The sequence below is a fragment of the Ranitomeya variabilis genome, chromosome 2 (assembly GCF_051348905.1).
Source record: "Ranitomeya variabilis isolate aRanVar5 chromosome 2, aRanVar5.hap1, whole genome shotgun sequence".
In the NCBI taxonomy this organism is placed as follows: Eukaryota; Metazoa; Chordata; class Amphibia; order Anura; family Dendrobatidae; genus Ranitomeya; species Ranitomeya variabilis.
In genome coordinates, this window is record NC_135233.1 from 1,078,168,103 (window position 1) to 1,078,192,100 (window position 23,998).

The 23,998-nt window shown below is 49.1% G+C and overlaps 1 protein-coding gene across 1 annotated transcript in view; it reads right to left on the minus strand.

The window, feature by feature from the left end:
• Positions 1-23,998, minus strand: part of LOC143808707 (cytochrome P450 2K4-like) — a 142,148-nt gene that overhangs the window by 54,770 nt on the left and 63,380 nt on the right. The window contains exons 5-6 of the mRNA XM_077291637.1: positions 20,967-21,127; positions 14,521-14,697 (exon numbers count right to left, since the gene is read on the minus strand). Coding sequence (XP_077147752.1) covers positions 14,521-14,697; positions 20,967-21,127 — 338 coding nt within the window. The remainder of the gene's footprint in view (positions 1-14,520; positions 14,698-20,966; positions 21,128-23,998) is intronic.

Here is a 23,998-nt window from a genome sequence, read left to right on the forward strand (position 1 = left end):
CAATCCCACCCCCTACCACATTAACACACATAATCCCGCCCCCCACCACATTACCACACATAATCTCGCCCCCCACCACATCACCACACACAATCCCGCCCCCACCACATCACCACACATAATCCCGCCGCCCACTCCATTACCACACACAATCCCACCCCCCACCACAACACCACACACAATCCCGCTCCCACCACATTACCACACACAATCCCACCCCCCCACCGCATCACCGCACACAATCCCACCCCCCACCACATCACCACACACAATCCCGCCCCCACCACATCACCACACACAATCCCACCCCCCACCCCATTACCACACACAATCCCACCCCCCACCCCATTACCAAACACAATCCTGCCCATAACCACATTACCACAAACAATCCTGCCCCCTCACCACATCACAACACATAATCCCGCCCCTCACCACATTACCACACATAATCCCACCCCCCACCACATCACCACACATTCCCGCCCCTCACCACATCACCACACACAATCCGCCCCACACCACATCATCACACACAATCCTGCCCCCACCACATCACCATACATAATCCCGCCCTCCACCCCATTACCACACACAATCCCACCCCCCACCACATCACCACACACAATCCCACTCGCCACATTACCACACACAATCCCGCCCCCACCACATTACCACACACAATCCCACCCCCCACCGCATCACCCCACACAATCCCACCCCCCACCACATCACCACACACAATCCCGCCCCACCACATCACCACACACAATCCCACCCCCCACCCCATTACCAAACACAATCCGCCCCCCACCCCATTACCAAATACAATCCTGCCCCTCACCAACTTACCACACACAATCCCGCCCCCCAACCACATTACCACACATAATCCCGCCCCCCAACAACATTACCACACATAATCCCGCCCCCCACCACATTACCACACATAATCCCACCCCCCACCACATCACCACACACATTCCCGCCCCTCACCACATCACCACACACAATCCCGCCCCACACCATATCACCACACATAATCCCGCCCCCAACCACCACACATAATTTCGTCCCCACCCCATTACCACACACAATCCTGCCCCCAACATCACAACAAATAATCGCACCCCCACCCCATTACCACACACAATCCCACCCACCGCCACATTACCACACACAATCCCGCCCCCCACCCCATTGCCACACACAATCCTGCCCCTCACCACTTTACCACACACAATCCCGCCCCCTCACCACATCACAACACATAATCCCGCCCCTCACAACATTAACACACATAACCCCGCCCCCCACCAAATTAACACACATAATCCAACCCCCCACCACATCACCACACACAATCGAGCCCCTCACCACATCACCACACACAATCCTGCCCCCCACATCACCACAAACAATTGCACCCCCACCCCATTACCACACACAATACCGCCCCCCACCACATAACCACACACAATCTCGACCCCGACCACATCACCACACACAATCCCGCCCCCCACCCCATTACCACACACAATCCCGCCCCCCACCCCATTACCACACACAATCCCGCCCACCACCACATTACCACACACAATCCCGCCGCCCACCACATTACCACACCTAATTCCGCCCCCCCACCACACTACCACACACAATCCCGCCCCCACCACATCACCACACACAATCCCGCCCCACACCACATTACCACACACAATCCCGCCCCTCACCACATCACCACACACAAACCCGCCCCCTACAACATCATCACACACAATCCCACCCCCCACCACATCACCACCCACAATCCCGCCCCCCTACCCATTACCACATATAATTTTGCCCCCCCACCCCATTACCATACACAATCCTGCCCCACACAACACCACACATAATCCCGCCCCTCACCACATTACCACATATAATCCCACCCCCCACCACATTAACACACACAATCCCGCCCCCCACAACATCACCAAACACAATCCCACCCCCCAACCCATTACCACACACAAACCCGCCCCCCACCACATCATCACACACAATCCCGCCCCCCACCACATCACCACCCACAATCCCACCCCCCAACCCATTACCACACACAATACCACCCCCCACCCCATTACCACAAACAATCCCGCCCCCCCACCACATCACCACACACAATCCCGCCCCCCCACCACATCACCACACACAATCCTGCCCCCCACCACATCACCACACACAATCCCGCCCCCAACCACATTACCACACATAATCCCGCCCCCCACCACATCACCACACAAAATCCCGCCCCTAACCACATCACCACACACAATCCCGCCCCTCAGCACATCACCACACACAATCCCGCCCCCCACCACATCACCACACATAATCCCGCCCTCCACCACCACACATAATTTCGCCCCCCACCCCATTACCACACACAATCCCACGCCCCACATTACCACACACAATCCCGCCCCCACCCCATTACCACACACAATACCGCTCCCCCACCACATCACCACACATAATCCCGCCCCCCACCCCATTACCACACACAATCCCACCACCCACCACATTACCACACACAATCCCGCCCCCCACCACATTACCACACACAATCCCACCCCCCACCACATCACCACACACAATCCCGCCCCCCACCCCATTACCACACACAATCCTGCCCCCCACCACATTACCACACACAATCCCGCCCCCCACCACATCACCACACACAATCCCGCACCCACCCCATTACCACACAAAATCCTGCCCCCCACCACATTACCACACAATGCCGACCCCCACCACATTACCACACACAATCCCGCCCCCCACCACATCACCACACACAATCCCGCGCCCCACCACATTAACACACACTATCCCGCCCCCCACCTCATCAACACACACAATCCCGCCCCCCACCCTATTACCACACACAATTTCGCCCCCCACCCCATTACCACACACAATCCCTCCCCCCAACACATCACCACACACAATCCCACCCCCTACCACATTAACACACATAATCTCGCCACCCACCACATCACCACACACAATCCCGCCCCCGCACATCACCACACATTATCCCGCCGCCCACTCCATTACCACACACAATCCCACCCCCCACCACATCACCACACACAATCCCGCTCCCACATTACCACACACAATCCCGCCCCCACCACATTACCACACACAATCCCACCCCCCCACCGCATCACCGCACACAATCCCACCCCCCACCACATCACCACACACAATCCCGCCCCCACCACATCACTACACACAATCCCACCCCCCACCCCATTACCAAACACAATCCTGCCCATAACCACATTACCACAAACAATCCTGCCCCCTCACCACATCACAACACATAATCCCGCCCCTCACCACATTACCACACATAATCCCACCCCCCACCACATTACCACACATAATCCCACCCCCCACCACATCACCACACACATTCCCGCCCCTCACCACATCACCACACACAATGCCGCCCCACACCACATCATCACACACAATCCCGCCCCCACCACATCACCACACATAATCCCGCCCTCCACCCCATTACCACACACAATCCCACCCCCCACCACATCACCACACACAATCCCCCTCCCCACATTACCACACACACTCCCGCCCCCACCACATTACCACACACAATCCCACCCCCCACCGCATCACCCCACACAATCCCACCCCCCACTACATCACCACACACAATCCCGCCCCACCACATCACCACACACAATCCCACCCCCCACCCCATTACCAAACACAATCCCGCCCCCCACCCCATTACCAAACACAATCCCGCCCCTCACCACATTACCACACACAATCCCACCCCCTCACCACATCACAACACATAATCCCGCCCCTCACCACATTACCACACATAATCCCGCCCCCCACCACATTACCACACATAATCCCACCCCCCACCACATCACCACACACATTCCCGCCCCTCACCACGTCACCACACATAATCCCGCCCCACACCATATCACCACACATAATCCCGCCCCCAACCACCACACATAATTTCGCCCCGCCACATTACCACACACAATCCCGCCCCCCACCCCATTGCCACACACAATCCCGCCCCTCACCACTTTACCACACACAATCCCGCCCCCTCACCACATCACAACACATAATCCCGCCTCTCACAACATTAACACACATAATCCCGCTCCCCCACCAAATTACCACACATAATCCAACCCCCCACCACATCACCACACACAATCGAGCCCCTCACCACATCATCACACACAATCCTGCCCCCCACATCACCACAAACAATTGCACCCCCACCCCATTACCACACACAATACCGCCCCCCACCACATAACCACACACAATCTCACCCCCGACCCCATCACCACACACAATCCCGCCCCCCACCCCATTACCACACACAATCCCGCCCACCACCACATTACCACACACAATCCCGCCCCCCACCACATTACCACACCTAATCCCGCCCCCCCACCACACTACCACACACAATCCCGCCCCCACCACATCACCACACACAATCCCGCCCCCCACCACATTACCACACACAATCCCGCCCCTCACCACATCACCACACACAATCCCACCCCCACCACATCACCACCCACAATCCCGCCCCCCTACCCATTACCACACATAATTTTGCCCCCCCACCCCATTACCATACACAATCCTGCCCCACACAACACCACACACAATCCCGCTCCCCACCACATCACCAAACACAATCCCACCCCCCAACCCATTACCACACACAAACCCGCCCCCCACCACATCATCACACACAATTCCGCCCCCCACCACATCACCACCCACAATCCCACCCCCAACCCATTACCACACACAATCCCACCCCCCACCCCATTACCACACACAATCCCGCCCCCCCACCACATCACCACACACAATCCCGCCCCCACCACATCACCACACACAATCCCTCCCCCCCATCACATCACCACACACAATCCCACCCCCTACCACATTAACACACATAATCCCGCCCCCCACCACATTGCCACACATAATCTCGCCCCCCACCACATCACCACACACAATCCCGCCCCCACCACATCACCATACATAATCCCAACAAAAAGTGGGTGAGCGGGCACCGTCCATTTGAAATTAATTAAAGGGGATCACCATATGCATACTCTAAACAGTATACCACATAAGCAAACGTGTATGCACAAACTTGGGATCACCACACAGTAATTAGAAAAATATACACAATCTTTATTTAGAAACAGATACAAAGACCTTTGTACACACACAGCCCCTCTGATCGGATAAACTGCACAGCACAGGGTTGCAGGGTATTTCACCCCGGAAAGCTGGGTAAGAGCCTTTATTGAAGGGTTGAAGTAGGTATAGGGCATTTTTTGTATTTTCATATATCCCTAGTATTTGGGACTTTGTTCCAATGCCCTCCTTTCTTCCCCTCTATTTCCCTATGAGGGTTCATAGCTAGGAAATTAGGTTTTTTTGGCAGGCTCTTTTATATCAGCCAATCACACTGGTACACAGTGTGATTGTCAATGCAACCTTTGTATATGGGTCAATATATGTGATCTGTTTATGTGCATTGATATTATATCAAATATTAGGCTGTGGTGTGTTTTACAATTATTTTGTGACATTTGTCAATTATTGTTATGGACTCAGTACCCCAGTACGATGGTGTGGGTTTTTAAATGTTTTTAAATTGTTTTTTGTGGACTGTTTCTAAATAAAGATTGTGTATATTTTTCTAATTACTGTGTGGTGATCCCAAGTTTGTGCATACACGTTTGCTTATGTGGCATACATAATCCCGCCGCCCACTCCATTACCACACACAATCCCACCCCCCACCACATTACCACACACAATCCGACCCCCCCAACGCATCACCGCACACAATCCCACCCCCCACCACATCACCACACACAATCCCGCCCCCCACCCCATTACCAAACACAATCCTGCCCATAACCACATTACCACAAACAATCCTGCCCCCTCACCACATCACAACACATAATCCCGCCCCTCACCACATTACCACACATAATCCCGCCCCCCCACCACATTACCACACATAATCCCACCCCCCACCACATCACCACACACATTCCCGCCCCTCACCACATCACCACACACAATCCCGCCCCACACCACATCACCACACACAATCCCGCCCCCACCATATCACCACACATAATCCTGCCCTCCACCCCATTACCACACACAATCCCACACCCCACCACATCACCACACACAATCCCACTCCCCACATTACCACACACAATCCCGCCCCCACCACATTACCACACACAATCCCACCCCCCACCGCATCACCCCACACAATCCCACCCCCCACCACATCACCACACACAATCCCACCCCCCACCCCATTACCAAACACAATCCCGCCCCCCACGCCATTACCAAACACAATCCCTCCCCTCACCACATTACCACACACAATCCCACCCCCTCACCACATCACAACACATAATCCCGCCCCTCACCACATTACCACACATAATCCCGCCCCCCCACCACATTACCACACATAATCCCACCCCCACCACATCACCACACACAATCCCGCCCCACACCATATCACCACACATAATCCCGCCCCCAACCACCACACATAATTTCGCCCCCCACCCCATTACCACACACAATCCTGCCCCCCACATCACCACAAATAATCGCACCCACACCCCATTACCACACACAATCCCTCCACCGACCACATCACCACACACAATCTCGCCCCCACCCCATTACCACACACAATCCCACCCACCGCCACATTACCACACACAATCCCGCCCCCCACCCCATTGCCACACACAATCCCGCCCCTCACCACTTTACCACACACAATCCCGCCCCCTCACCACATCACAACACATAATCCCACCCCTCACCACATTAACACACATAATCCCGCCCCCCCCACCAAATTACCACACATAATCCAACCCCCCACCACATCACCACACACAATAGAGCCCCTCACCACATCACCACACACAATCCTGCCCCCCACATCACCACAAACAATTGCACCCCCACCCAATTACCACACACAATACCGCCCCCCACCACATAACCACACACAATCTCGCCCCCGACCACATCACCACACACAATCCCGCCCCCACCCCATTACCACACACAATCCCGCCCACCACCACATTACCACACACAATCCCGCCCCCCACCACATTACCACACCTAATCCCGCCCCCCCCACCACACTACCACACACAATCCCGTCCCCACCACATCACCACACACAATCCCGCCCCCACCACATTACCACACACAATCCCGCCCCTCACCACATCACCACACACAAACCCGCCCCCTACAACATCATCACACACAATCCCACCTCCCACCACATCACCACCCACAATCCCGCCCCCCTACTCATTACCACACATAATTTCGCCCCCCCACCCCATTACCATACACAATCCTGCCCCACACAACACCACACATAATCCCGCCCCTCACCACATTACCACATATAATCCCACCCACCACCACATTACCACACACAATCCCGCCCCCCACCACATCACCAAACACAATCCCACCCCCCAACCCATTACCACACACAAACCCGCCCCCCACCACATCATCACACACAATCCCGCCCACCACCACATCACCACCCACAATCCCACCCCCCAACCCATTACCACACACAATCCCACCCCCACCCCATTACCACACACAATACCGCCCCCGCACCACATCACCACACATAATCCCACACCCCACCCCATTACCACACACAATCCCGCTCCGCACCCCATCACCACCCATAATACCGCCCCCTACCACCATATCACCACACATAATCCCACCCTCACCCCATCACCACACATAATCCCGCCCCCCCCACCCCATCACCACACATAATCCCGCCCCCCACCCCATCACCACACATAATCCCGCCCCCCGCCACCACACATAATTCCGCCCCCCACCCCATCACCACACATAATCCTGCCCCCCCACCACCACACATAATCCTGCCCCCCACCACATCACCACACATAATACCGCCCCTCACTACATCACCACATATAATCCCACCCCCCACCACATAACCACATATAATCCCGCCCCCTCCACATCACCACAAATAATCCCCCCATCGCATTACCACACATAATCCTGCCCCCCACCACACTTAATCCCGGCCTCCCACCACATTACCACACATAATCCCGCCGCCCCACCACATCACCACACATAATCCCGCCCCCACCACATCACACACAATCCCGCCCCCCACCACATTACCACATATAATCCCGCCCCTCACCACATTACTACACATAATCCCACCCCCTACCACATTACCACACATAATCCCGCCCGCCCACTACATTACCACACATAATCCCACCCTCCACCACATTACCACACATAATCCCACCCCCCACCTCATTACCGCACATAATCCCCCCCACCACATTACTACACATAATCCCGCCTCCCTACCACTTTAACACACATAATCCCGCCCCCCTACCATATTACCACACATAATCCCGCCCCCGACCACATCACCACACATAATCCCGCCCCCTCACCACATCACCACACATAATCCCGCCCCCCACCACATCACCACACATATTCCCGCCCCCCACCACATTACTACACATTATCCCGCCCCCCCACATTACCACACATAATCCCGCCCCCCACCACATCACCACACATAATTCCGCCCCCTCACCACATCACCACACATAATCCTGCCCCCACCACATCACTACACATAATCCCGCCACCACATCACCACACATAATGCCGCCCCCCACCACATCACTACACATAATCCCGCCCCCCATTACATCACCACACATAATCCGGCCCCCCACCACATCACCACATATAATCCCGCCCCCCCCACCACATTACTACACATAATCCCGCCCCCCACCACATTACCACACATATTCCCACCCTCCACCACATCACCACACATAATCCCGGCCCCTCACCACATCACCACACATAATCCCGCCCCCCACCACATCACTACACATAATCCCACCCCCATTACATCACCACACATAATCCCGCCCTCCCACCACATCACCACATATAATCCCGCCCCCTACCACATTGCTACACATAATCCCGCCCCCCACCACATTACCACACACATTCCCACCCCCACCACATCACCACACATAATCCCGCCCACCCACCACATCACCACACATAGTCCCCTCAACCACATCACCACACATTATCCCGCCCCCCAACCCATCACCACACATAAACCCGCCCCCCACCCCATCACCACACAAAATACCGCCCACCCACCACATTACCACACATAATCCTGCCCCCTACCACATAACCACAGATAATCCCGCCCACCCACCACATCACCACACATAGTCCCCTCAACCACATTACCACACATAATCCCGCCCCCCACCCCATCACCACACATAATCCCGCCCACCCACCACATCACCACACATATTCCCACCCCCCACCACATCACCACACATAATCCCGGCCCCTCACCACATCACCACACATAATCCCGCCCCCCACCACATCACTACACATAATCCCACCCCCCATTACATCACCACACATAATCCCGCCCCCCCACCACATCACCACATATAATCCCGCCCCCACCACATCACCACACATAATCCCGCCCACCACCACATTACCACACATAATCCCGCCCCCCACCACATTACCACAGATAATCCCTCCCCCACCACATCACCACACATAATCCCGCCTCCCACCACATCACCACACATAATCCCACCCCCCACCGCATCACCACACATAATCCCACCCCTCCACCACATTACTACACATAATCCCACCCCCCACCACATTACTACACATAATCCCACCCCCCACCGCATCACCACACATAATCCCACCCCTCCACCACATTACTACACATAATCCCGCCCCCCACCACATTACTACACATAATCCCGCCCCCCACCCCATCACCACACATAATCCTGCCCCCCCACCACCACACATAATCCTGCCCCCCACCACATCACCACACATAATACCGCCCCTCACTACATCACCACATATAATCCCACCCCCCACCACATAACCACATATAATCCCGCCCCCTCCACATCACCACAAATAGGCCCCCCATCGCATTACCACACATAATCCTGCCCCCCACCACACTTAATCCCGGCCTCCCACCACATTACCACACATAATCCCGCCGCCCCACCACATCACCACACATAATCCCGCCCCCACCACATCACACACAATCCCGCCCCCCACCACATTACCACATATAATCCCGCCCCTCACCACATTACTACACATAATCCCACCCCCTACCACATTACCACACATAATCCCGCCCGCCCACTACATTACCACACATAATCCCACCCTCCACCACATTACCACACATAATCCCACCCCCCACCTCATTACCACACATAATCCCCCCCACCACATTACTACACATAATCCCGCCTCCCTACCACTTTAACACACATAATCCCGCCCCCCTACCATATTACCACACATAATCCCGCCCCCGACCACATCACCACACATAATCCCGCCCCCTCACCACATCACCACACATAATCCCGCCCCCCACCACATCACCACACATATTCCCGCCCCCCACCACATTACTACACATTATCCCGCCCCCCCACATTACCACACATAATCCCGCCCCCCACCACATCACCACACATAATCCCGCCCCCTCACCACATCACCACACATAATCCTGCCCCCACCACATCACTACACATAATCCCGCCACCACATCACCACACATAATGCCGCCCCCCACCACATCACTACACATAATCCCGCCCCCCATTACATCACCACACATAATCCGGCCCCCCACCACATCACCACATATAATCCCGCCCCCCCACCACATTACTACACATAATCCCGCCCCCCACCACATTACCACACATATTCCCACCCCCCACCACATCACCACACATAATCCCGGCCCCTCACCACATCACCACACATAATCCCGCCCCCCACCACATCACTACACATAATCCCACCCCCATTACATCACCACACATAATCCCGCCCTCCCACCACATCACCACATATAATCCCGCCCCCTACCACATTGCTACACATAATCCCGCCCCCCACCACATTACCACACACATTCCCACCCCCACCACATCACCACACATAATCCCGCCCACCCACCACATCACCACACATAGTCCCCTCAACCACATCACCACACATAATCCCGCCCCCCAACCCATCACCACACATAAACCCGCCCCCCACCCCATCACCACACAAAATACCGCCCACCCACCACATTACCACACATAATCCTGCCCCCTACCACATAACCACAGATAATCCCGCCCACCCACCACATCACCACACATAGTCCCCTCAACCACATTACCACACATAATCCCGCCCCCCACCCCATCACCACACATAATCCCGCCCACCCACCACATCACCACACATATTCCCACCCCCCACCACATCACCACACATAATCCCGGCCCCTCACCACATCACCACACATAATCCCGCCCCCCACCACATCACTACACATAATCCCACCCCCCATTACATCACCACACATAATCCCGCCCCCCCACCACATCACCACATATAATCCCGCCCCCACCACATCACCACACATAATCCCGCCCACCACCACATTACCACACATAATCCCGCCCCCCACCACATTACCACAGATAATCCCTCCCCCACCACATCACCACACATAATCCCGCCTCCCACCACATCACCACACATAATCCCACCCCCCACCGCATCACCACACATAATCCCACCCCTCCACCACATTACTACACATAATCCCGCCCCCCACCACATTACTACACATAATCCCGCCCCCCACCACATTACTACACATAATCCCACCCCCCACCACATTAGATAGCAATGAGCATGCCGAGCGTTAGCTGGCTGGAAACAGCTAGTTTCTAATAAAATGGAAACTGTGTTATCCTAGCTTTGATTTCTATATTCTGACTCAGTCATGGACTATCTTCAGAGGTTATGTATGTTCCCATCAGGAGGTCAAGAAAACAGAAGGAAACTTGACCAGCAATATGGAAACGTAATGATCGACAACTCCTTAAAGCCCCCGTGTCACTAAGCGAGATCGCTAGCGAGATCGCTGCTGAGTCACAAGTTTTGTGACGCAACAGCGACCTCAGTAGCGATCTCGCTATGTGTGACACGTAGCAGTGACCAGGCCCCTGCTGTGAGATCGCGGGTCGTGTCGGAATGGCCTGGACCTTTTTTTGATCGTTGAGGTCCCGCTGGGTAGCACACATCGCTGTGTTTGACACCTTACCAACGACCTCGTTGACGACTCAGACACTGAATCGTCATAATAGCTCCCATGTGACATCGTTGTACAGGTCGCTACAGGTCGCTGGTGAGATGTCAAACAGTGAGATTGCAGCAGCGATCGTTGGAAGATCTCACTTTTTGACATCTCACCAGCGACCACATAGCGACGCAGCAACGATCCCTGACAGGTCGTATCGTTGTCGGGATCGCTTTAGCATCGCTAAGTGAGACGGGGCCTTTAAGCTTGTTCCAAGGCTATGGCACAGTATCCTGAGTAAGCAAAGTAAACCTAGATTATCAAAGTAAATCTTCAAAGAAGGAAGTCAACACCCTGAACCTTATTTAAATGACTTTCCAGGTTTAGGATTAAGGTATTTATGTCATCCAATAGGCCACTGTCCATTCTCTATTTGCAAAACTAAATCTCCTCCATAGCTCTTTGAACTGTGGAAGCAGCACATTTCGATTCACAACCATTCTGACTTAAACACACTTTTCACTAGGATAGCTACATATTCACACAGATTTTATTTGTATTCTTCATTTTGCTTCCTGATGGAGTGGTGCACGACTTTCTACAACATGTGTAATCTTCTGTAAACATATTGCAGCATTTTTCTCTGGTAGATTATCACTTTCCTAGCTGATTAATCTGCAAAATTGTAACAGATCTTCTGCTTCTGATTGATCTTTCTGCTCTTCCTTCTCTTTTTTCAAATAAGAGAAATCAGCAGAGAGAGGAGGTAGTTGTAGCATGTGCATTGTCAGGTAGGGCAGATAAAGCATGCTACAGAAAAGGTGGTAAGCACTAGAGTTGAGCGAATTTTTCAAAATTTGTTTCCGATTATGATTGGCAGCGAATATTGTTTTTGCAATATTTGCCGAACGTCAATGGGAGTAGAAATGACCGAATCTGTTTGGAACCAATCATCAAACATAAATTCGGCACAAATAGGGTACTGATATGGCACAGATATGGCAAATTCAGATTAGGCGACTGATTCCGAACATATTCGCTTATCACACCCATAACAGAAAAACCTGAAACTTGAAACAACCTGTATATTGGGGATCTTAAAATGAATGAAAGAGTGAAGACTGAAACTGGCTGCAATTTTATTAATGAAAGGCAACCACTAACACATGTCAAATATGTTCATAGCCTTTAATGTGAAATGAACCACTTCTGAGAAGGAAAGTCAATGCGTTTCTTGAATTGTACATGATCATTGGTCTGATATCATGTTCAATAACGTTGCTGCAATGTTAGACTAAAGATTATTTTCCTACTGTGCTTTAAAAAATTCTTTATTCTTCTGGTCTCAGATAAGGCACTGCGGTAGCATTTGTAACCTAATGGTTCTCAGGATCATGAATTGAATGAGTGCAACCTGTTTCAACCAATGGTTAATAAAATTTACATGACATATTTCTATTAATTTCCTTTTGCCTGGCAGATGCATTTTGTAATATACTGTACATTTTCCCAAGACCTCTGAAGGTCCTGCCATTTATTTAAGATCTTGCTCTCAGCTATAGGCAATGGCAACAGTGATATCAATGACAAAAACAAAAAGAAGCATTCAATTTCTCAACATGACTTACCCCCCTCTGAGAAGTCCTTCAAGCTCTACCCACTTCCTAAGAAGTAATTGCTTTGACCAACAAGGAACCTTTGAGAGGTTGGTTCTTGTAGACTTAATTAGCAGTTTGTGCCAAATTTGTAGGCTAATCTAACACGTTTATTACAAGTAATTTGTTGTGCAAGATAAATAATTTTCCAGACAATGGAAAATCGGCTAAAAAACGATCTTAAATTACCACTTCCCCAGTCCGGTGAGGAGTGGTATTTCCATACTGTGGACCACTGGAGGCCTCATTGAGGGTGAGCTGGTTCATATGTTTCGCAGAGTATTGTGTACATGATTCTTACTTGGTTATGTTGTTTGCATAATAAATTCACCATGTTGTGTCAAGTTTTTGTTAAAATGTTCTACTTTTGTCTTTTTGTACATTATTTTTTTTATAATATTACATTTTTATTAACACGTAAAATGTTCACTGTACCTCTAGCTGCTTGGCCAAGAAGGCATCGATGAGGTTCCTTTGGTCATTCACATCCAGCTCTTTCTTCTGTTTCGTAAATGTTTTTGTTATGAAGTTATTAAGTTCTTTATTATTTTTTAAAATAGTTTTGTGAGCTCCAGGCAGCCATTTCACAATAAATGGAAAACTGTTGTACAGCTTCAGTATACATGAAAAGAAAAGAAAAGGAAAAAAATCTTGAAGAATATGTTTTAATGAAATTATGAACATTAGATAACAAAACAAATAAATATAAGATAATAAAAAAATAACTGTTGTCCCACTCTAAATGTGTGGTGTCTCGTCTCCCACTCTAAATGTGTGGTGTCTCGGCTCTCTTGAGTGTGGTCACCTGAATTAAGCTCTCAGGAAGCTGTTAGTTGCTCACTAGCAGAATTCATTCTCCTCTGCATATGAGCAACTCTCTTGATTTATTGAGTCCAGAACAAGTTGTTAGGCACTTTGCTTCATTTTCAAAAGGCACTCTCTACATCGGGTGAGCAATGGTTCCTCCACCTCAGATGTAACCTTCAACCAGTGTTCCAATTGGCAAATATGCCCAATCCTCACTTGACTTTGTAATATACACAGGCATCCTGAGGCTCCAATACACTCACATGCCCTCTGTAACTGACTCTGGATGACTGAACACTGATTCTTAACCCCTTCATGACCCAGCCTATTTTGGCCTTAATGACCTTGCCGTTTTTTGCAATTCTGACCAGTGTCCCTTTATGAGGTAATAACTCAGGAACGCTTCAACGGATCCTAGCGATTCTGAGATTGTTTTTTTGTGACATATTGGGCTTCATGTTAGTGGTAAATTTAGGTCGATAATTTTTGAGTTTATTTGTGAAAAAAACGGAAATTTGGCAAAAAATTTGAAAATTTCGCAATTTTCACATTTTGAATTTTTATTCTGTTAAACCAGAGAGTTATGTGACACAAAATAGTTAATAAATAACGTTTCCCACATGTCTACTTTACATCAGCACAATTTTGGAAACAATTTTTTTTTTTGCTAGGAAGTTATAAGGGTTAAAATTTGACCAGTGATTTCTCATTTTTACAACAAAATTTAGAAAACCATTTTTTTTAGGGACCACCTCACATTTGAAGTCATTTTGAGGGTTCTATATGGCTGAAAATACCCAAAAGTGACACCATTCTAAAAACTGCACCCCTCAAGGTGCTCAAAACCACATTCAAGAAGTTTATTAACCCTTCAGGTGTTTCACAGCAGCAGAAGCAACATGGAAGTAAAAAATGAACATTTAACTTTTTAGTCACAAAAATGATCTTTTAGCAACAATTTTTTTATTTTCCCAAGGGTAAAAGGAGAAACTGGACCAGGGACGTTGTTGTCCAATTTGTCCTGAGTAAGCTGATACCTCATATGTGGGGGTAAACCACTGTTTGGGCGCACGGCAGAACTCGGAAGGGAAGGAGCGCCATTTGACTTTTTGAATGAAAAATTGGCTCCAATCTTTAGCGGACACCATGTCGCGTTTGGAGAGCCCCCGTGTGCCTAAACATTGGAGTTCCCCCACAAGTGACCACATTTTGGAAACTAGACCCCCCAAGGAACTTATCTAGAAGCATAGTGAGCACTTTAAACCCCAAGGTGCTTCACAAATTGATCCGTAAAAATGAAAAAGTACTTTTTTTTCACAAAAAAATTATTTTAGCCTCAATTTTTTCATTTTCACATGGGCAACAGGATAAAATGGATCCTAAATTTTGTTGGGCAATTTCTCCTGAGTACACCAATACCTCACATGTGGGGGTAAACCACTGTTTGGGCACATGGTAAGGCTCGGAAGGGAAGGAGCGCCATTTGACTTTTTGAATGGAAAATTATCTCCATCGTTAGCGGACACCATGTCGCGTTTGGAAAGCCCCTGTGTGCCTAAACATTGGAGCTCCTCCACAAGTGACCCCATTTTGGAAACTAGACCCCCCAAGGAACTCATCCAGAGGCATAGTGAGCACTTTAAACCCCCAGGTGCTTCACAAATTGATCCGCAAAAATGAAAAAGTACTTTTTTTTCACACAAAATTTCTTTTAGCCTCAATTCTTTCATTTTCACATGGGCAACAGGATAAAATGGATCCTAAAATTTGTTGGGCAATTTCTCCTGAGTATGCCGATACCTCATATGTGGGGGTAAACCACTGTTTGGGTGCACGGCAAGGCTCGGAAGAGGAGGCGTGCCATTTGACTTTTTGAATGGAAAATTAGCTCCAATCGTTAGCGGACACCATGTCGCGTTTGGAGAGCCCCTGTGTGCCTAAACATTGGAGCTCCCCTACAAGTGACCCCATTTTGGAAACTAGACCCCCCAAGAAACTTATCTAGATGCATAGTGAGCACTTATAACCCCCAGGTGCTTCACAGAAGTTTATAACGCAGAGCCGTGAAAATAAAAAAATAATTTTTCTTTCCTCAAAAATGATTTTTAGCCCAGAATTTTTTATTTTCCCAAGGGTAATAGGAGAAATTGGACCCCAAATGTTGTTGTCCAGTTTGTTCTGAGTACGATGATACCCCATATGTGGGGGTAAACCACTGTTTGGGCGCACGGCAGGGCTCGGAAGGGAAGGCACGCCATTTGGCTTTTTGAATGGAAAATTAGCTCCAATCATTAGCGGACACCATGTCGCGTTTGGAGAGCCCCTGTGTGCCTAAACATTGGAGCTCCCGCACAAGTGACCCCATTTTGGAAACTAGACCTCCCAAGGAACTAATCTAGATGTGTGGTGAGCACTTTGAACCCCCAAGTGCTTCACAGAAGTTTATAACGCAGAGCCATGAAAATAAAAAATAATTTTTCTTTTCTCAAAAATGATTTTTAGCCCACAATTTTTTATTTTCCCAAGGGTACCAGGAGAAATTGGACCCCAAAAGTTGTTGTCCAGTTTCTCCTGAGTACGCTGATACCCCATATGTGGAGGTAAACCACTGTTTTGGCACACGTCGGGGTTCGGAAGGGAAGTAGTGACGTTTTGAAATGCAGACTTTGATGGAATGCTCTGCGGGCGTCAGGTTGCGTTTGCAGAGCCCCTGATGTGCCTAAACAGTAGGAACTCCCCACAATTGACTCCATTTTGGAAACTAGACCCCCAAGGGAACTTATCTAGATGTGTAGTGAGCACTTTGAACCCCCAAGTGCTTCACAGAAGTTTATAACGCAGAGCCGTGAAAATAATAAATGTGTTTCCTTTCCTCAAAAATATTTTTTTAGCCCAGAATTTTTTATTTTTGCAAGAGTAACAGGAGAAATTGGACCCCAAAAGTTGTTGTCCAGTTTCTCCTGAGTACGCTGATACCCCATATGTGGGGGTAAACCACTGTTTGGGCACATGCCGGGGCTCGGAAGGGAAGTAGTGACGTTTTGGAATGCAGACTTTGATGGAATGGTCTGCGGGCATCATGTTACGTTTGCAGAGCCCCTGATATGCCTAAACAGTAGAAACCCCCCACAAGTGACCCCATTTTGGAAACTAGACCCCCCAAGGAACTTATCTAGATGTGTGGTGAGCACGTTCAACCCCCAAGTGCTTCACAGAAGTTTACAACGCAGAGCCGTGAAAATAAAAAATCATTTTTCTTTCCTCAAAAAAGATGTTTTAGCAAGCAATTTTTTATTTTCACAAGGGTAACAGGAGAATTTGGACCCCAATATTTGTTGCCCAGTTTGTTGTGAGTACGCTGATACCCCATATGTGGGGGTAAACCACTGTTTGGGCACACGTCAGGGCTCAGAAGGGAAGTAGTGACATTTGAAATGCAGACTTTGATGGAATGGTCTGCGGGCGTCACATTGCATTTGCAGAGCCCCTGATGTGCCTAACCAGTAGAAACACCCCACAAGTGACCCCATTTTGGAAACTAGACCCCCGAAGGAACTTATCTAGATGTGTGGTGAGCACTTTCAACCCCCAAGTGCTTCACAGAAGTTTATAACGCAGAGCCGTGAAAATAAAAAATAATTGTTCTTTCCTCAAAAATTATGTTTTAGCAAGTAATTTTTTATTTTTGCAAGGGTAACATGAGAAATTAGACCCCAACAGTTGTTGCCCAGTTTGTCCTGAGTACGCTGGTACCCCAAATGTGGGGGTAAACCACTGTTTGGGCGCACGTCGGGGCTTGGAAGGGCGGGAGCACCATTTGACTTTTTGAACGCAAGATTGGCTGGAATCAATGGTGGCGCCATGTTGCGTTTGGAGACCCCTGATGTGCCTAAACAGTGGAAACCCCAAAATTCTAACTTCAACACTAACCCCAACACACCCCTAATCCTAATCCCAACTGTAGCCATAACCCTAATCACAACCTTAACCCCAACACACCCCTAACCACAACCCTAACCGCAACACACCCGTAACCCTAATTCCAACCCTAATCCTAACCCTAATCCCAACCGTAACCCTAATCCCAACCCTAACCACAACTGTAACCCCAACACACCCCTAACCCTATCCGTAACCCTAACCACAAGCCTAATCTTAACCCTATTTCAAACCCTAGCCCTAATTCCAACCCTAACTCTAATTCCAACCCTAACCCTAAGGCTATGTGCCCACGTTGCGGATTCGTGTGAGATTTTTCCGCACGATTTTTGAAAAATCTGCAGGTAAAAGGCACTGCGTTTTACCTGCGGATTTACAGCAGATTTCCAGTGTTTTTTTTGTGCAGATTTCACCTGCGGATTCCTATTGAGGAACAGGTGTAAAACGCTGCGGAATCCGCACAAAGAATTGACATGCTGCGGAAAATACAACGCAGCGTTTCTGCACGGAATTTTCCGCACCATGGGCACAGCGGATTTGGTTTTCCTTAGGTGTACATGGTACTGTAAACCTGATGGAAAACTGCTTCGAATTCGCAGCGGCCAATCCGCTGCGGATCCGCTGCCAATCCGCGGCCAATCCGCTGCGGATCCGCGGCCAATCCGCTGCGGATCCGCGGCCGATCCGCTGCGGATCCGCGGCCCATCCGCTGCGGATCCGCGGCCAATCCGCTGCGGATCCGCTGCCGATCCGCTGCGGATCCGCGGCCGATCCGCTGCGGATCCGCTGCCGATGCGCTGCGGACCCGCTGCCGATCCGCTGCGGATCCGCGGCCCATCCGCTGCGGATCCGCGGCCGATCCGCTGCGGATCCGCTGCCGATCCGCTGCGGATCCGCTGCCGATCCGCTGCGGATCCGCTGCCGATCCGCTGCCGATCCGCTGCGGATCCGCGGCCGATCCGCTGCGGATCCGCGGCCGATCCGCTGCGGATCCGCTGCCGATCCGCTGCGGATCCGCTGCCGATCCGCTGCGGATCCGCTGCCGATCCGCGGCCGATCCGCTGCCGATCCGCTGCGGATCCGCGGCCGATCCGCTCTGTGTGCACATGCCATAACCCTACCCCTAACCCTAACCCTACCCGTAACCCTAACCCTACCCCTAACCCTACCCCTAGTTCTAACCCTAGTTCTAACCCTAACCCTAGTGGAAAAAGAAAAAAAAATATTTTCTTTATTTTATTATTGTCACTACCTATGGGGGTGATAAAGGGGGGGGTTTTATTTATTATTTTTTTATTTTGATCGCTGCGATCAAAATGTACCTCTAATGAATCTGCCGGCCGGCGGGCGCACTGAGCATGCGCCCGCCATTTTGGAAGATGGCGGCGCCCATGATGGAGGCGGACGGGGACCGGGAGCCTCGGTAAGTATAAGGGGGGGGAGATCGGGGCACGAGGGGGGCGTCGGAGCACGGGGGGGTGACATAGGAGCAGGGGGGGAGCGGGCAGGAGGACGGGGGAGCGGACAGCAGGACGGGGGAGCCGGCAGGCGGACGGAGGGGACCGGACCCTATAACGGAGCACTGGGGGGGCGATCGGTGGGGTGTGGGGGGGTCACATTAGTGTTTCCAGCCATGGCCGATGATATTGCAGCATCGGCCATGGCTGGATTGTAATATTTCACCAGTTTTTTAGGTGAAATATTACAAATCGCTCTGATTGGCAGTTTCACTTTCAACAGCCAATCAGAGCGATCGTAGCCACGGGGGGGTGAAGCCACCCCCCCTGGGCTGAAGTACCACTCCCCCTCTCCCTGCAGATCGGGTAAAATAGGAGTTAACCCTTTCACCCGATCTGCAGGGATGCGATCTTTCCATGACGCCACATAGGCGTCATAGGTCGGATTGGCACGGGTTTTCATGACGCCTACGTGGCGTCAAAGGTCGGGAAGGGGTTAAATAACCGTGGCCACGCTCATGGTTACATGCTAACTTTGGCCACCACAAAAAATGCTCCTCCCAGTCTACCGTGAAAGCATACTTAGCACATTAACCTCTGAGAAATGTAAAATCAATTAGGCATTGTCCCTACTGATTGAAACTTCAATTCTTCATACATCACTGAATAATTACTTACCATGACCCAGGGGCTGGTTAAAAGTTTTACATTCTGATTGATTAAACCCATAAGCCGCAGTATTGTTGGATCCTCAAAATCAAATCTTTTGCTCAAGAGTATGGACACAATTATATTAGTTACAGCAGCATAAATACTGGTGACGTCATCAAAGGGCTTTCCTGAAAGTAAGGAGATAAAATATAAATATTTTTTATATTTTTTTGTTTTATTGATGCGTTGAATATTTGATTAAATTCTTTATTACATGATCTTGAATTTACACTTGAGATGTCACCTCAACCCGTAGAGGTGCTTTCTTCTGTATCACTATATTTGCAGGCTATATTGTAAATACTTAATAGGCAATCCCAATTTGCAATACATGGCAGAAGTAAAAAATGAATTGGAAGCCAAAATTGACTGTTATCAATCCCTTAACTCATTTCGACTTCAAGTTAGCAAAAGATGGTAACTGATAACCGGCCCTGTGTGACAGTGGTCCATGTTCTTCCAACTGATGTTTTTCCCAGAAGTATATATACCATGTACATACAGTGGAGTGAAAAATTGTTTGCCCCTTTTTGATTTCTTATTCTTTTGCACGTTTGTCACATTTAAATGTTTCAGATCACCAAGAAATGTAAATTTTAGACAAAGATAACACAAGTAAACAAAAAAGCAGTTTTTAAATGAAGGTCTTTATTATTAGTGGAAAAAGAAATCCAAACCTACAAGGCCCAGTGTGAAAAAGTGATTTCCCCCTAAAACTGGTTGGGCCACCCTTAGCAGCAACAACTGCAATCAATCATTTGCGATAACTGGCAACAAATTTTTTACAAAGATCTGGAGGAATTTTGACCCACTCCTCTTAGCAGAATTGTTTTTATTGGCTCACATTGGAGGGTTTCAGAGTGTGAACCACCTTTCTAAAGGTCATGTCACAGCATCTAAATTGGATTAAAGTCAGGACTTTGACTAGGTCACTCCAAAGTCTTAATTTTTTTTAGCCATTCAGAAGTGGACTTGCCGGTGTGTTTTATACCATTGTCTTGCAGCATAACCCAAGCATGCTTTAGCTTGAGATCACCAACTGTTGGCCAGACATTCTCCTTCTGGATTTTTTGGTAGAGAGCAGAATGAATCTTTCCATTTACCACAGCAAGTCTTCCAGGTCCTGAAGCAGCAAAACAGCCCCAGACCATGACATTGCCACCATCATATTTTACTGTCGGTATGATGTTCCTTTTCTGAAATGATGTGTTACTTCTACATCAGAAGTTATGGGACATACACCTTAAAAAAATTCAACTGTCTCATCAGTCCACAGAGTATTCTCCCAAAAGTCATGGGGACCATCATTGTGTTTTCTGGCAAAACTAAGATAAGCCTTTATGTTCTTACTGCTCAGCAGTGGTTTTTGGCTTGGAATTTTGCCATGCAGGCCATTTTTGCCCTGTCTCTTTCTTATGGTGGAGTCATGAACACTAACCTTAACTGAGGCAAGTGAAGCCTACAGTTCTTTGGATGTTGCTGTTGCATCTTTTGTGACCTCTTGGATGAGTCTTCACAGTGCTCTTGGTGTAATTTTGGTATACTGGCCATTCCTGGGAAGGTACACCACCGTTCCATGTTTTCACTATTTGGGGATAATGGCTCTCACTGTGGTTCGCTGGAGTCCCAAAACTTTTGAAATGGCTTCTCATTTGTACCTGAATTTTTTTGGATTGCTGCATGATGTCTGGCTTTTGAGGATCCTTTTGGTCTACATCACTTTGTCATGCAGGTATAATATTTAAATTTGTTTGGTGATCTGAATCATTTAACGGTATGTGCACATGTTGCAGATTTGCCTGCGGATTTTTCTGCACAAAATCCAGCTCTTGGCAGAAAACGCAGGTGCGTTTTTGATGCGTTTTTGCATGTTTTTGCATGGTTTTGATGTGTTTTTTGAAAGCTAAATAAAGATGTATTATTGAACAAAAAAAAAGATTTGTGATGTCATGTCTTGTCCAACCTCCTCTTTTACATTTGTCCAACCCACACTCCATTACACACATAGATAGACAGATAGATTGATAGATAGATAGATAGATAGAAGGAATGAGATAGATAGATGTAGATAGATATATCTATGGATAGATTTAGAAACAAAAAAAGGAACAGCACAGTATAAATACTTATCTTCGGGTGCAAGGCCCCTAGACAATCTGTCCAATGATTATCCAAACTTCATAGAATTCCAAGAAAAAGGCAGCACTCCATTGTTTCAGTGGAAAAATGTACAGGATTTTAATCAACCCACATGTCTGGGCGACGTTTCGGCTACAAATGAGCCTTTCTCAAGCTTGAGAAACAATGGAGTGCTGCCTTTTTCTTGGAATTCTATGGATAGATGTAGATAGATATATCTATGGATAGATGTAGATAGATATATGGATAGTTAGGCTACTTTCACACATCAGTTTTATTCCGTCAGGCAGGATCCTGCAAAATTTTGACAAAACGGATCCATTGCAAATAGTGAAAACTGATGCAACTGATCCGTTTTTTGACAGAGAGCGAGAACGGAAAATATGCATGATTTGAATGGAAACATGCATGAAAAACCGGATTCGGAGGCCGGATTCATCATTTCACATATCAGTTTCATTCATTTTTCGCCGGATCCTTTCTTCTATATGTTTTCTCCGTCCGCCGGAAACAGTTTTTCTGAGGGATCCGGCAAAAAACGGATGAAATGTGTGGCCATCAAGCGCAATCCAGTGCTAATACAACTCTTTGAGAAAGAAACGGATCCGGCAGAAAAAAAATGGACCTGTTGTTTTCAAAACTCGCCAGATTGTGCCTGACGGCAAAAACCTTATGTGTGAAAGTAGCCAGATAGATATATGGATAGATATATCTATGTATCTATAGATACAACTATCTATAAATATATCTATATAAAGATACAGCCATAGTTATATCTATAGATATATCCATAGATATATAATAGCAAGGCCTATGTTTCTTAATGAACATTTAATTTAAAAAAAAAAAGAAACTGAAAA